Source organism: Carcharodon carcharias, chromosome 5 (assembly GCF_017639515.1).
Source record: "Carcharodon carcharias isolate sCarCar2 chromosome 5, sCarCar2.pri, whole genome shotgun sequence".
NCBI classification, from domain to species: Eukaryota; Metazoa; Chordata; class Chondrichthyes; order Lamniformes; family Lamnidae; genus Carcharodon; species Carcharodon carcharias.
In genome coordinates, this window is record NC_054471.1 from 72140921 (window position 1) to 72156932 (window position 16012).

General features: G+C 47.6%; 1 protein-coding gene across 2 annotated transcripts in view; it reads left to right on the top strand.

The window, feature by feature from the left end:
* Positions 1–16012, top strand: part of LOC121277817 (vacuolar protein 8-like) — an 84847-nt gene that overhangs the window by 18203 nt on the left and 50632 nt on the right. For both annotated transcript variants that reach the window (XM_041187478.1, XM_041187480.1), the window contains one exon: positions 5659–5778. In XM_041187478.1, the coding sequence (XP_041043412.1) occupies positions 5659–5778 (120 nt within the window). The remainder of the gene's footprint in view (positions 1–5658; positions 5779–16012) is intronic.

Genomic DNA, 16012 nt, shown 5'->3' on the forward strand with positions numbered 1-16012 from the left:
CCACAGGCCAGAGGACGGCCGCCAAGGTCATCGAGGCCAACAGGACAGCAGAGTCAGCAGGCTGTCTCAGATGCCACTCCCAGCGAGGGGTCAGCACCAAGATGTAGCACCCGAAAAAGTAAACATAAAGCACCTTAGACACACCACGGCTTTATCACTGGTGCTTTTGTGTTGGCCTGCAATGAGGTCTTTATGAGCTAGTGTGATTTTAACACCTTTGTCATTTTGTTTTCTTAAGTTCCTTTGGTTGTAATATTAATTTCAGACATGTCACCATGGCTGAGGGTGCCTCATTTCTTCTGCAGGTGGATGATTTCCAAAAATGTTATAAGTGATTTGTGGGACATTCATCTTTATTAACAAGGCCCTTAGTTAGTATTCCTATCCAGGCAGATTTTGCACTTGGATATCGAGTATGGAGCCTGCAGCCCAGGCTTGACCTGGAAGTCCATATGTAGTGTGCTAGCTGAAGGTTTGTTGGATTAAAGTCTCCTGGTGCTCCTGCCTCCTCGGAGTATGCCTGGGTCAGCATCTACACCCTCTGCATTTCCCTGAGCGTGGTCATCCTCGGACTCACTACTGGACTCATCATGTGCAGCCACAGCCACTGCGTCTACACCTTCGTTGTCCACTGTGTCCCCCCTTTCCAGCGCAAGATTGTGTAGAGTGCAGCATGCAACCACTATAACCGAGACACGATCTGGGAGGCACTGGAGTGCGCCCCCTGAGCAGTCCAGGCATCTGAAGTGCGTTTTTAGGAGACTGATGGCTCTCTCCACTATGAAAGTGAATGCAGCAAGGCTCCTGTTGTACCATTGCTCAGCTTCTGTTCTTGGATGGTGGAGAGACGTCATGAGCCACCTTCTGAGGGTATTGCCCTTGTCACCCTGCAGCCACCCATCAAGCTGAGCTGGAGCACTGAAGAGCCCTGGCACCTGGGAGTGTCTGAGGATGTAGGCATCGTGGGAGCTGCCTGGGTGCCTTGCACAGACTTGTAGAATCAGCATCCTGTGACCACACACTATCTGCACGTTCATGGAGTGGAAGTCCTTTCTGTTGACGAAAGCACCGGGCTCACCTGCTGGAGCCTTGATGGCCACATGTGTACAGTGTATAGCACCCTGGACTATAGATAAGGCAGCAATGGCCACGAAGCCTCTGGCTCGCTTTGCCTGACTTGCCTGGTCCCAACGGTAGTGGATGAAGGTCAATGCACACCTGAACAGAGCATCTGTAACCTGCTTGACACAAGTGTGCGCAGCTGATTGGGAGACACTGCAAAGATTACCCACTGAACCCTGGAAGGAGCCAGAGGCATAGAAGTTGAGGGCAGCTATGACCACTGGCATGGGGAGTCCACCCATACAGTTCATAGAGATCTCAGGCCCAATCATCTGACAGATATAGTTGACTGTCTCCCTTGAGAGACGGAGCCTCCTTCGGCACTGCACCTCAGATATATTGAGGTAGCTGCTTCGCCGCCTGTATACCCTGGCTGCAGGATAGTGGCGTCTTCTGCGGCCCCTTCTGCCTTGGACTACCTCTTGGCCCTGCGCCCCTTGTGTCTGCGCCTGTCCTTCCAAAGGTGGCTCCTCTGGAGGCTGAATGTGTACTCCTGGCCTCCTCCCCTTTCTAGCCCTCCATTCCTCCTCAGAAGAGATGCCTCCAGTGGAGAGTTCAACTCCCATTTCCAGGCTAAGGGAAGGCTTCCTGAAACCTGCAGGCTCAAAAAAGACTCTTTACTGAAGAGTGCTGACCTGAGGGCTGTGAGTCCAGTCCAAGCAGCTGGTATGTGTTTTGAAGTATTGCAGATCCCACAGGTAAGTATCAATAACTTTGAAAAATAAATATTTGACAGAACACACTCGCAACTCCAGTGAAACCTCTGATCCCGCCCATGGATGAGGTTTATACAAATTTGTCCTACCCACCTGCGTGTTGCGCCCACGTGCAGACCCAAAGATCACACGGGCGCTGAAAAATCGCCGTCGATCAGCGCCTCAAGGACCTCAAGTGGCCAGTTAATTAATGGCGGACGTGCATCGGATGTCATTGTGCGCCTGCCCAACGAAATATCACGATGGCGCTTGGTGACACCAGGACACTCACCTGACATCACCGCCCATCATTTTACACGTCGGCGTGCGGGTCCTGGCCCTGCATGCCAGCGGCAAAATTCTGCCCATGGTGTCAAATTTGAACTGCTGTGGTGAAAGGGAAAGATCGCACAACAGAGATTGTTGGCTTTTTGTGGGCAGGTTTTTATGAGGTCAGCGGTGAGCATCCTTCCTTTGCAGCTGACTTCAAAATTCAGGCCATTTATTAAAACCAAAAAAGCTAACAATTCTGGATTTCTGAAACAAAAACAGTTCTGAGGACGGGCAGTAACAGTTAACCTGTGGTTTTGTACATGGGCTGAAGAAACTGGGTGCAGAAGTTCTGGCCGATTTAGGACACCATGTCAGTGCAATCTGATTGGGAGGAGAAGATTGGGTTAGAACCTAGGAAAGTCTGGGTCTTTAATCTTAAAAGAACACTAATTCTTATTACAATAATCAAACAGTACATTTCCTACGTTTTCTATTCTCGTGGCTTCTCTGAATGAGATCATGAACGTAAAACTAATGTAGGGAAAAGTTTGGACTGTTACTTTGAACAAGATTAAGTCTTTCCAAACTTAGAGTGTTGAGTTGTATTTACATACAACTTGTAGAGACCCACTGAACCTTTGCAGTCATATTAGTATCTTTATTGCAACAGTATTTAGTTAAACACAGGATTTCTATTTATTCTTTCATCAAAGACTTAAATAGAAACAGAACTTCTCACTCTGGAAAAAGCTATATAAAGCTGCCCAAGTGTAATAAAAGGCCTTGGAAAATGAATACAAACTTTAGGAAGAATCTGACCTTTTTATAGTCATGGGGTGAAATTTTCTGCTCCCGTTGGTGGTGGGCATGTTTGGTGGCATGAGCGGACAATATGACAAGAAGGCCAAAAAGTGGTTTTACGCCATTGCGAAACCAGTTTATGATTGTCTGCTCTGCACGTCAATGGCGGGCCACGTTTCCTGCTGTCTAATGTCGGGAATTTAATCTTAATGCATTTGCATCTCATCATTGTGCCTGAATGCTGAAATCAGCCCCCCCCCCCACCCTATGTCAAATTTACCATCCAGGTTGGCGTGTCTTCCGGACGATGTGCTTCACAACCACCTTTAAAAGGCACCTGGCAACCTGAACTTCAAGGGGAACTCGGAGGTAAGTGAGCACAACCTTGCGCAGCACTCGTGAGGATTGCCCGTTGGACATCAAGGAAGAGGCCGAGAAGAAGGAGAAGAATGCAACAGAGGCGACTGGCTCACCAAAGGGAGGAGCACCACCCTCAAGATGAAGGGGCGGCAGGGTCTCCTGCGCATGCAGCTGAAGACCCACAGTGAGCCGTCGCTCATAGGCGCCTCGCTAGGCCCAGAGTCTAGAGATAGTACCTGTCATTCATGCAGATGACCAACAACCAGTGTTGAAGATTGCACATGTCTAGGGAACTGGTCGGTCACATATCGGCTGCAGGATTTGGCACCATGTGGACTTGGAGGGCACCCACTGCCAGTGGCTGTGAAAGTGACTGCAGCACTCAATTTTTACGCCAGTGACTCCTTCCAGGGCTTCACAGGTAACCTGTTCAGGATCTCACAAACCTCCACCCACAAGTACATCCATGAGGTCACGAACGCCACCTTTGCAGAGGCACAAAACTTTGTCCATTTCAACCAGGATCAGGCAAGCCAGTAAGTAAGAGCGCTGGGATTTGCACAAATTTTTGGTTTTCCACAGGTGCAGGGTGCCATCGACTGCACTCATGTGACACTTAGATCTCCGTGGAAACAAGTGGTCCAGTATGTGAACCGTAAAGCTTCCACTCGCTGAATGTTCAGCTGCTGTGCAACCACCACAAACATATCCTGCAGGTCAGCACACAATTCCCAGGGAGTGTCCACGACTCCTACATCCTCAGCAGGTCTCAAAGCCCTGACATCTTCCAAGGTCCACAGAGGCTGCAGGGTTGGCTGCTCGGGGATAAGAGTTACCCACAGTGGATGAGGCTGATGATGCCCATGCGGCAGCCTCAGACTGCAGCAGAGAGATGGCTCATGCCACAACCTGGACTTTGGTGAAGCAAAAGACTAGCATATTGAAAATGAGGTTTTGGTGCCTCAACAGGTCTGATGAAGCACTGCAGCCCACAGAGGGTGTCACCTCTCCCATTGATTGTGCATGATCTTGTCCTGCATAAAGACAGATGGAGAAAGTGTGGGCAAGGCACATGCCAGGCCAGATGAGAAGGATGCCAGGCGTGCGTGTGTGCTGAGTGGAGCCTAGGACAGGACGAGGATGCGATCTCCAGAGGAAATGAGGCCAGATGGAGATGTGAGGGTGTGTTTGAGAGAGTGAGTGGTGATGTCCATTCAGCTGGCAGTGAGTGAGATGCCAGTGAATGTGTGATGGGTTTGTGAGTGGGTGAATTGAGATTGATGAGATGGTTGACTTATCCCTGGCAGCACGGATGAGATCATTCGTCCTTTCTTTGTTCTGGATGGCCGACATCTTGTGTACGGTGTTGGCAGTGACCATCGCTGCCACTGCCTCCCCAAGCTGGAGTGGTGACACTGATGGACCTCCTGTGGCCAGAATGGGGGTAGAGGACATCCTTTATGAGGCGGGAAGGGGACAGCATGGTGTGAAAAAACATTGTTTCTCATGCCTGTGACCGCACTTAGTGCAATTCTCGGACAGTTCCGCCCGTCGAATATGACAGTCTAATTGACAGCCCTGAGTTGAAAAGGCAGGTTTAGACATGACAGGCTCAATATTACTCAAGGAATAAGCATTCTACTTTCTTGAAATCTGCTCAGTATAATTTTAACATCTTTCATTGAAGAAAACAGCTTCCAAAGCACCAGTCTTGTTCCATGACAAAATCCTTGTTTCGGATTCAAGTTTTGTGTCAACGTTATAACTGCTGCTTCCAGTTTGTAGTGTGGCACGCCCATTGGAGTTAGACTGTGGTAGAACCTCCGGAGGGTATAGATTGTTATCATCTTTGTTTACTGAATCAATGCTGGTGTATTCTTTTAATTCACCTGACACTTTTTCTAAATTATTTTCATTTATATCTAGTGAATTTTCATTTCTAGCACAAAGAATAGCTTTCGAATGACATGTTGTATCAAATAATTACCCCCTCCATTTTTGCTGCAGACCAATTCCATCATCTCACCCGCCCCTCCCGTGCCATTCCTCCTCCAATGTCACCGCATCCCATGCCATTCCATCATTTCTATGCCATGCCTCCCATGCCATCCTCATTCCAACTCTCCCATCATTCGCATCCCATATCTCACAGAAACAATCTCTCCAGCCAACCTAACTTGGTTGTTGGGCTCCCTTTACAGTCCACTGTTTTCTTTTGCTGCCACCATTATGAACCATTGGTCACGTGTCCTGGTCCTCCACATACCTCTGTGTGTGCCAGACACCATGCAGCAAATAGACCATCAAAGATGCGCCCCTTAAACTGACCAATCAAAACAGACTGGTCAGGCAAAAGCCGATCATTATTACTATGGATTATTATTAAGCAGTCTATTACTTTTTGCAGTGAAGAATGAATTACCTGAAGAATACCTGGAGCCATATTATGCCTTGTTGCAGTCCAATGATTTAGAAGTGCAGAGGAAGGCATCTCTATCACTGGTCAATCTCTTAGTGGAGGGTAATGGTGAGTAGAACAATACAAGAAAAAACAAGTTTGTGCCTTTTACATAATAATGTGCCACAGGAAACACGAAAATCAGGGGGCGGAATGGTAGAACATCCAACTGCAAAACTGTACCCTCTGTTCTCTCCCCAGGATTCCAACATTGACTCAATGGACCCCTCCCTCTGAAACACTCTGTCCCCACCCACAACCCCCTTCACTGTCCACCTTCCCTTTCATGCCTTCCTCCCTCCCTCCCCATTCCCTTCATGCTTTCCTCCCTCCCCCAGCCTCTTCATGCCTTCCTCCTTCCCTTTTCCCCTCACCAGCAAGGCAATGCCCTCGATGTCCAACTGCAAAACATGAAAAATTTATTTCCCAATGTTGGGAAATGAAGTCGGCATCTTCCTCTCCTGACTTTCATGGCGGGTTGATGGCAGCTAGACTTTCCCACTGAAGCTCGACAGGAACCCATTTTGCATCACATGCATGTTCATTAATACCCCAATAGACCCGAATCGTGTGCCCGCGTCAAATCTTCTGCCCCGTCAACGGGAATTTACGCCATTCAGTTCTATGGCTTCACAAACGTGGTGTGCACCTGGCGAGGGAGAATTTTAGAGCACTTACCTTACAGTCGACTCTGCCTGCACCACTGGAGATGACTGCAGGAATGGTGCACGCAAAAGACACAAAGTTCGGTGGGGGTCCGGGGGAGACGAAGGTGGGTGGGAGTTAGGTGGAAGACACAAAGGGCACGGGAATGGTTGGAAGGCGGGGGGGGTGGAAGGAAGGAGCTGAGGGAGGGGGGAATAGCATGAAGGGGAAAAGGAAAGGAGGAAGGCAGGAAGAGGCTGGGGGAGGGAAGAAGGCATGAAGGGGAAGTGGGAGGGAGGAAGGCATGAAAGGGAAGGTGGACAGTGAGGAGGGGGGTGGTGTGGGTGGGGACAGAGTGTTTCAGAGGGGGGGGTCCATTGAGTCAATGTTGGAATCCTGGGGAGAGAACAGAGGGTGCTGTTGATAGGAAGGGCGGTGACTATAAAGGGGGATAACGGGATGCGGTAGGCTGGTAGGGCCAGAGTGTGTGTAGTTTTCATCTGGAGTATCATTGAGGGGGGCAAGGATGGTGGCATGGATTATGGGAGGATCAGGGTGGGCATAGGCATGGTGACTGGGGTGGGCCAGCAGGCCAAGTTGACAGTGATAGGGCCCAGGGTGATGAGGGGAGGCTCAAGAGTTACCAAGGGAAGACTGAACATGTTACATGGCGGGGGAGGGGCGGTGTCGATGGCGATGTGAGGCAAGTTGGTGGGTGACAGGAGGAGGGTAAAAGGTGGTGGAGACAATCTGATATGTGACACGCACCATTCTGAGACACAGGCAGCTCACCAGCAAGGCAATGTCCTCAATGTCCAACTGCAAAACATCGAGGTGGGGGAGAGGACTTCTCAGGTGGGTGGAGCTGAAGGTCAGCACAGCTGGACAACTGAAGGTAATAATCATGGGGAAACTTTATGACAGCATTTTGCTTTGCAAATCCTCACTGTCTGGTGAAGGACACATGGCAACAGGTCTGGCCCACCAGGGGTTCTCACAACAATGAGATCCTAGCAAGGTGTAGAGCTGCTTTCGCTCTGAGCCATTTGCCATTGACCCTAGTCAGAGTTAGGGATGGAGAGGAAGGGGAATGCTACAATGGGAATACAGGTGAATGGCAGACAACTCACAACTGCAAATCTCCATCCTCCTGAGAAATGGACCTGCCTGACAAGGGCTGATGTGGTTAGTCTTTTTATTATAACAGGTCTCTGTACAGAGTCTCAAGGGCAGTGGAGGCAAACGGAACAGTGTGAGAGGGAAGCTTCTCACACATGGCTGTCATCACCCTTGTCAAAGAGCGATGTCTCCATGTGCAGCATGTATTAGGGGAGGAACACCCATCCTTGGTCCCCCAGGACATCTTTCGCCTAGAAGGGGTGGAGTGTGCGTAACCATTAAAACAACTAGCAGCAAGAATGAACCCAGAAGACTTCCAATTAGTGCAAGCTAACATATCTACAAGTGCCAAAACTAAATACAATGATGGTACACCCGTGCCACCAGTGTGCATTCAAAATTTCTTAATTTTCTTCACTCTACCACTTTGTCTGGGTGCGTTCCTGACATCAGCAGCAGAGGTGAAGAAACTGTGTATTCTGCTGGACCAGGGTCTCCATGGAGCCACCATCCTTCCCGTATCAGAGCCATGACATCCGAGAGCACACATACACACTCCTCCACCTTGTGTGCCACGCTGTTGACCAACATGCCATCTTGTCTGTGATGACTTTGGCGGGTGTGCTCTGGAGGTTCGATATCTGGAGGTCCGAGGGCTGGAGAGCCCCAATCTTCTTTGGATCTCCTGCTCAGGGGCAGGTCCACTCTCCAAGGCCACAGAAACTGGAGCTAATGGACTCACAGGCAGAGGGGATTAGGAACATCTGGAAAATTTGGAGTGTCCTGGGTGGATGCTCCCAGGGTGTTCACCTGAAGCTTCTTCTCCCTTTGGATGCCCGAGGTCATCTCCCTGACTTGAGGAGAAGGAACAGGTGCAAGGAGGGAGTTTGAGGTGTCCTGTCCCCCTCTCATTCATGGCTAGAGGGATGGAGTGCCAGTTAGAGTGCATATCCGAAGAAACTGTGTATTCTGCTGGACCAGGGTCTCCATGGAGCCACCATCCTTTCCGTATCAGAGCCATGACATCCGAAAGCACACATACACACTCCTCCACCTTGTGTGCCACGCTGTTGAGGTCCTCTGACAATTCTGCCTGATGTCCCCCTGAATCTCTTTGATACTGCAGCATCTTTTACATGGCCACTTCCAGAGGTTCATCATCTGATTCTAACATAGCAGGGGCCTCTTCTCCAGCAGTTCTTCAAGTGCCAGAGACCGTGGCTGTCTCTGCCTCTGCCTGCTGTGGACACCTGTCTGTGAGGTGACCGTCCGAGCCTAAACTAGATATATGACTCATGGAGGTGTAAGTCTCTGGGCTGGTGGAGGGTCCAGGTGAATGCTGTGACAGCTCCAAAGGTGTGAAATAGTCCTCGTCTTCCTCTAAGGTGTCCTGGGGACTGGGGCTTACTTCTGGTGTGGGAGCTAGCCTCTCCCTCTTCCTGCTGGTACCTAGAATGGAGAGGAGAGAATGAGTGACGGCCTAAACTGCACTCATCAATCATCTTGATTTTTCAAGGTTCTCGGAATTAAGCATGCTTCCTCACTAGATGCTTGGGGAAGGCTGCCCTTGCCATCGGCACAAGCACGGTCATGATCCACCCTGCCAGCTCGGTAGCCTGCTGCCTGAAATGAGTGAGGGGCCTGAGCTCAGACATCCCCCCTCCCGTCTGATCTCTCTCCTTTCTGTTGTGGGCTGTCTTCTCCTGCATAAAGATATATAGATGGATTGTGAGCGCTGTCATGGCAGCCAACACAATGTCGGAGTGAGGTCAGCCCACAACCTACAACTAACTACAGGCAGATCGAACTGTTTAAAGAAAACCTGTGTTTTTTAAATAAATACGAGAAAAGGCACTGATCAAAAGATGGCTGATACTGTAAAGGGACCCCCTTCTGGAAAATTCCTATGTGGATTGTATTGGCAGACCTGTCCTGAGAGGACACAGGATTTCACACCTGAAGAGGCGTCAAGGCCCACTTCAAACAGAGGCACTTGAAAGGAAACCTTATAAAATGCAAAAGGTGGGATTCACCTAGTTCTGTCGAAGGGTCATGAGGACTCGAAACATCAACTCTTTTCTTCTCCGCCGATGCTGCCAGACCTGCTGAGTTTTTCCAGGTAATTCTGTTTTTGTTTTGTTTGTTTGTTTGGACTCTTAAATCAGTGTTTCTGTGAAGACAATGGAAACTTCTCCCCCGCCGAACAATCCCTTGCACCCTGCAAACCCCCCCAGCCAGCTACATCCACCAGACAGACGCCCAAAAACCAACTCCTGTTGTGTCAAAAAGTTTCTGAGATGAAAGCAAAATGGACTTTGGATGCAAGACATGCCTGGTATAGTCAGAGAAATGAATTTAAAACTGGAACAAAAACAAAAAGTGCTGGAAAAACTCAGCAGGTCTGACAGCATCTATGGAGAGAAAGACAGAGTTAACATTTCGAGTCCTTATGATACCTTTAGAACTAACGAGAAGTAGAAATTTGGTGAACTGTATACTGTGTAAGGGGGGTGGGACAGGTGAAGCTGGATAGAAGGCCAGTGATAGGTGGAGGCAAAGGAGAGATTGCAAAAGATGTCATAAACATAAGGTCGAAGAGGTGTTGATGGCGGTGATACTGCCTAAAAAGGTGCTAATGGTGACATTAAGAGTAGAAAGCAGAATGAGCAAGTGACAGATGGCCCTAGTGGGGATGGGATAGGGGGAGGGGATGGTGTGGGGGAAAAAGATCAAAATAGGCTAAAAGGCGGGGATAAAACAATGAATGGAAATAAATTTTTAAAATAATAATAGAAACAGGTGGGAGAAAAAATGTATATATAAAAATAAAAAAAATAAAATTTTGAGAAAAGGGGATCAAAAAGGGGTGAGGGCGGAGGAGAGAGTTCATGATTTGAAGTCGTTGAACTCAATATTCAGTCCGGAAGGCTGTAAAGTGCCTAGTCGGAAGATGAGGTGCTGTTCCTCCAGTTTGTGTTGAGCTTCACTGGAACAATGCAGCAGGCCAAGGATGGACATGTGGGCACGAGAGCAGGGTGGTGTGTTAAAATGGCAAGCGACAGGGAGGTCTGGGTCAAGCTTGCGGACAGACTGAAGGTGTTCCGCAAAGCAGTCACCCAATTTGTGTTTGGTCTCCTCAATGTAGAGGAAACCACAATGGGAGCAGCGAATGTAGTAGACCAAATTGAGGGAAGTGCAAGTGAAATGCTGCTTCACTTGAAAGGAATGTTTGGGACCTTAGACAGTGAGCAGGGGGGAAGTAAAGGGGCAGGTGTTGCACCTTCTGCGATTGCATGGGAAGGTACCGTAGGAGGGGTTTGAGGTGTAGGGGGTGATGGAGGAGTGGACCAGGGTGTCCCGGAGGGAACGATCCCTATAGAATGCCGATGGGGGGGCTGAAGGGAAGATGTGTTTGGTGGTGGCATCGTGCTGGAGTTGGCAGAAATGGTGGAGGATGATCCTTTGGATGTGGAGGCTGGTGGGATGAAAAGTGAGGACAAGGGGGACCCTATCATGGTTCTGGGAGGGAGAAGAAGGTGTGAGGGCGGATGCGCAGGAGATGGGTCGGACACAGTTGAAGGCCCTGTCAACCACCGTGGGTGGGAAACTTAGTTAAGGAAGAAGGAAGACATGTCAGGAGCACAGTTTTGGAAAGTGGCATCATCGGAACAGATGCAACATAGGCGAAGGAACTGAGAGAATGGGATGGAGTCCTTACAGGAAGTGGGGTGTGAGGAGTTGTAGTCAAGGTAGCTATGGGAGTCAGTGGACTTGTAATGAATATTGGTGGACAGCCTATCACCAGAAATTGAGACAGAGACGTCAAAGAAGGGAAGGGAAGTGTCAGTGATGGACCATGTGAAAGTAATGGAGGGGTGGAAATTGGAAGTAAACTTAATAATTTTTTCCAGACGAGAGCATGAAGCGGTACCGAAAACAGACATCGAGTTTTTCCGGTAATTTTTGTTTTTGTTTCAGATTTCCAGCCTCCGCAGTATTTTGAATTTAAAACTGGCCCTGACATGACAGTCTTCTAAGGACACTGCTGTAAAAAAGCAGGCCCTCTCTCTATCTTTTTCTCTCACTGAAGCCAATGTCTGTAACCAGAGCGGAACCTAGGGTACAGCCAATCAGGGCATCTGCCCCAGGTCCCGTGCTTTGGTGGGGGGGGCACGCTTCGACATCATAGTCTCAGATGTAATACAGCCTGTAGTACACACCAGCTGACTCGCTGTCTCTCGCACTATAAGCTCAAAATCAGTGTTTACAGGTAGATACAAGTGAATAAACAAAGCAGGTATCTCTTCTCCAAAACCCCTAAAAGATAGAAGAGAAAGCAGATTAAAACTATATGAACTGGGATAAATCCCTGCCAAGGCAGTGGGGCGGGCGACCAGGAGCGTGGTGCGGGCTCAGCACCATCTGTCACCCTTGGAGATGGCAGCACTGACAATGGGTGGCAGCAGCAGAGCAGCTTTTATTCCAACTCTGATTCACCGCAGAGGGGCAAGATGAACTATTCCGACCTAGTTAATGTCTTTAAAGCCAGCCATGTGATGCATAGTGTCTGACCTGCAGGGTAAGTCACTCACCTGCTGTGTTTATCTTCAGTCCCGGGCAATTGAAACCCTCTGCTTCTTATTTTATTTTTCTTCCAATTTGCATTTGCAACTAACATTTGCTTAATGTTGAAGATGGACAGTCATTTTTTTTAAAGTCGAATTATTTATTGCATCATGTTTGTAATTTAAAAAAAAATATTGCTGTGGTACAAAGATGAGACCACTCAAGTCTGTGAGTTTCCAGCAAGCAACGCTTTTATTCAAGCATATGCTGGGAGGACACATCCTGGTTCTACACTGTGTCTCTCCTTGATACAAAGGCTATGTAGCATATTTATATCTTTTTGTTATCACATTTCATTAAAATGTCCAGTACAATCTCCAGTTACATACCTAATGAACAGAATTATTCAGATTGCAGATGTCTACATTATCTCTCTGAGAGGCTGGGAAATGCTTTGGATCTAATGCCTCCCAGTCTGTGCTGTTATCATTCTAACATTTGTTTAGCTAGCCTGTGAAAGTCATTAAGTTTTATGACTTGCGATTGTTAGTTAGGTTCCCACAGTACCATGCCCATCATGCCTATGTGTTGGCTATACTTCCCATCATGCTTAGAAGGACCTTCATAGCTGCATTTGTCTACTTTAAAGTTGTTAATATTCATAACTACATTTGTCATTTTTTAAAGCTGTTAATGCACATCTTAATATCAGTTTTAATATTGAATTATTTCCTTACCCCACTTCAGTCCCTCCTTTTGGACCCCTGGTCAGGCACTACGTAGCCCAGGAGAGACATTCCCAAGATCCTCTGCCCAACAGAAAACTATAGGGATCCTACTAGAGTCTGGTGGGCTTTGGGTCTGCTACTCTACTGTTCTCTATGGCTTTGCCTAAGTCCTACTTGTCTTGTTTCTTGTTTTTTTTTTAATGATGGACACAGGCCGTCGACATTGTAGCTGAGCTAACTTTATTGATAACACATTTTCCTTACATGAACACTTACCTGCAGTATCTGAACTCTATCAAGATAGGGTCCAACATGTGCTATCTGACCTTCAACCCCCAGATCAGGTGACCCGCATATAGTACAGAGCACCGTATAATATCTAATACTGGAGTCCACAACCACAATTAACTATTATCATGACACTACTGACCTAAGCTAGGCCTTGAACCATCATTTCATTAAATTGCGAAATCTTCGTAAATGTTCCCGATTCTTGTATACCCTGGGAGGAGAGTTTTAGTTGCAGTGGATACCGAGGTATACCTTTACTGGCAAGCATTACCATCTGTACTGCTTGGAATACCATCAGCCTCTTAACAGCAAATACAAAGACTAACTATTAAGATCGCCACAGGTGCAATGTCTTCTGTCACCCTCCCTACTTCCCACTAGTTATACTGCATTCTTACCATCTTGGCTGGATTACTGGCTGAGTCCCCCAATACCCTAGTCTTTCCTGTGGCCAGACTCACGTGCATCCTTCCCATTGTGATTGCTTGATGGCTTTGTTCCATAGACCCTCTCGTAGTGACAAGGCCCTTTCCACTGCTACCTGAGCCATTCAACTAGGGGGGTCATCAATGTATAATGTACCACCCCACCATAGCCAGTGAGGGCCCTGCCTGCAAGGTGAAAGCCCCCCACAGTAAAGGAGTCAGTGAGCTGTAGGCAGCAGGTATGGTTATTGTCACATTCTAATCCTCCATATAGGAATCTTGTCCTGTCTGTCAGAAAGCACCACTCTGTAGGGGAGGTTTGGACTGACTTGAAGGTTGATTCAAGCGGTTTAACCGACACCATGATGGTAGAATTGTTACTGATGGGTTTCAGGGTATTAAAGGAGCAGATGATGTAATGCTGGGAGTCAGTACAACATTCTCGTGTTGTCTTTAGAAGGGTGTCATTCTGCCCTGGTACCGTATGCCCATGGAATCCTGCCCGGTACAAGCACCCACCCATCCTTTACCATTCCCAGGGGTTTGGATTTATATCCATCCCGAAATGTTCCATTAGTGTGTGCCTGTGTTATACTCATCAGAAATTATATCATGTCTCCCATGCCTCCTGTCATGGCCTGTTTGATTACTAAATCGTGTTGTTTTTCCTGTAAATTGATAAGTCTAGTTTCTCCACAGCCTGATATATGCACGAGGCACAGTGCCAAATCTTATATCTTCAATAGCTGGCCTAACATTATCTATCAAGTCCCGAGCCAACATGCCCTCCCCTTGGACTGTGAGTCAGTCGTATTAATGATTTTTAACTCCTCCAGTGTACCTTCCCCTTGAAAGTAGCTGTTGAACTAGCTGCAATTTTTATTCAGTTCCCTGTTTTGCCCAGTCAGCCAATAAGACCAGGATGAGGTTGGTCATATTGTATGTCACCTCCAGTGTACCCATTGTAACATCATGTAGCATTACTTTGGGTTTCTCAGTACTAATTATCGCATCCAGGGGCGGTGACATGGTGGCTGGGCATTTAGTGGGTTTCTGATACCCACAGATTGACAAAATAAAGCATCTCATAATACTACAACCAAGCTGATTAACAACATTTATACATTGCCCATGACAATATTCTCCCTCTAATCCTGACTCCCAAACAAATGAGAGCAGATTAGCCCATCCCACTGTAATGTTCATTCCTGTGTTGGACACAGACACAATGCCCGAGCTGATGTTGTACACTCCCTTTATGTCTACATTTCCAGCTGTGTCATTAGTGTAAAAGCCAGGACAATGTTACCTGAGTGAGGCTGTCCCCTTTCGATAAGATAACCTGAATTCCACAATAACTGCCGGTAGTGAGACTATGAGAAATCCAAACACTCGGTTCCCTTATCCGTTCTCCTATCCATCCCTTAGGTAGCTGCCCTGGATGCAGAGAGGTGGTTTTATTGATGTTCACGGTGGGTGGCCCCCTTGCTGCTGTTATTGTTAAGAGGGTGATTACTGCTGCTGCTGTCCTCCACATTGCCATTACTCTGGAGATTAGTCTGAAAGAAAATAGTTCAGTGAGCTGCTGGCTGCTTCCCTGCTGACAGAAACAGGCTGTGAGCTATAAGGTTTCACCCGTGCCCAAAGCTTCCAAACATACACATGGGTCACTAGTCATTATTATCCATTAAGGTCCTTGCCATAAAAACAAAAAACTGCGGATGCTGGAAATCCAAAACAAAAACAGAATTACCTGGAAAAACTCAGCAGGTCTGGCAGCATCGGCGGAGAAGAAAAGAGTTGACGTTTCGAGTCCTCATGACCCTTCAACAGAACCATAGCTGGGTAGATCCTGGTCATTCCAGTGCCCCCTTAACCATTACTTTATCCTTCATTGCTGGCATGTGCTGGGGGAGCCGCTCCTTAAGCCATCTACACAACTCTACAATGTAACTTCTTATCCTATCTTTCAATGGCCCAATATCGTCACTTCCAGTGGTGGTTCTCTCTGGGAGCTGCTTAACTCTGCCTGTCATCATGGTGTTAATCCTGTGGTCCTACTTTTTGTGACTTGCAGGCATATTAATATGGTCATGGTTGCACTTGTCTACTTTAAAGCTGTTATTATTCATAACTACACTTGACTATTTTTTAAAGCTGTTAATACACATCTTAATATCAGTTTTAATATTGAATTATTTCTTTACCCAACTTCAATGTTGAACGCAATCAATTTCCTTACTCCGACGTTTAGGCTGGAATTTTCCAGCCCTCCTCCCCTGCAGCGGGTTCCTCCATAGTGGGGCCGGCGAACCATTGAAATCTCCATCCATGTCGGCAGGACCGGAAGAACCCACTGGTGTGAGGGGCTATTTTCTCCAGTTGGAGTGTGGGGTGTGTTAGTAAAAATGTTGTAACAAAATCCCATAGAGATGATGGGTTTCTCCTAAACAAAAGGAGAACCTACAGTTATGTTCAGCCTTGGAAGCAAGGTGTAGTTTTACATGCAACAGAGTTATCACCGTCAAT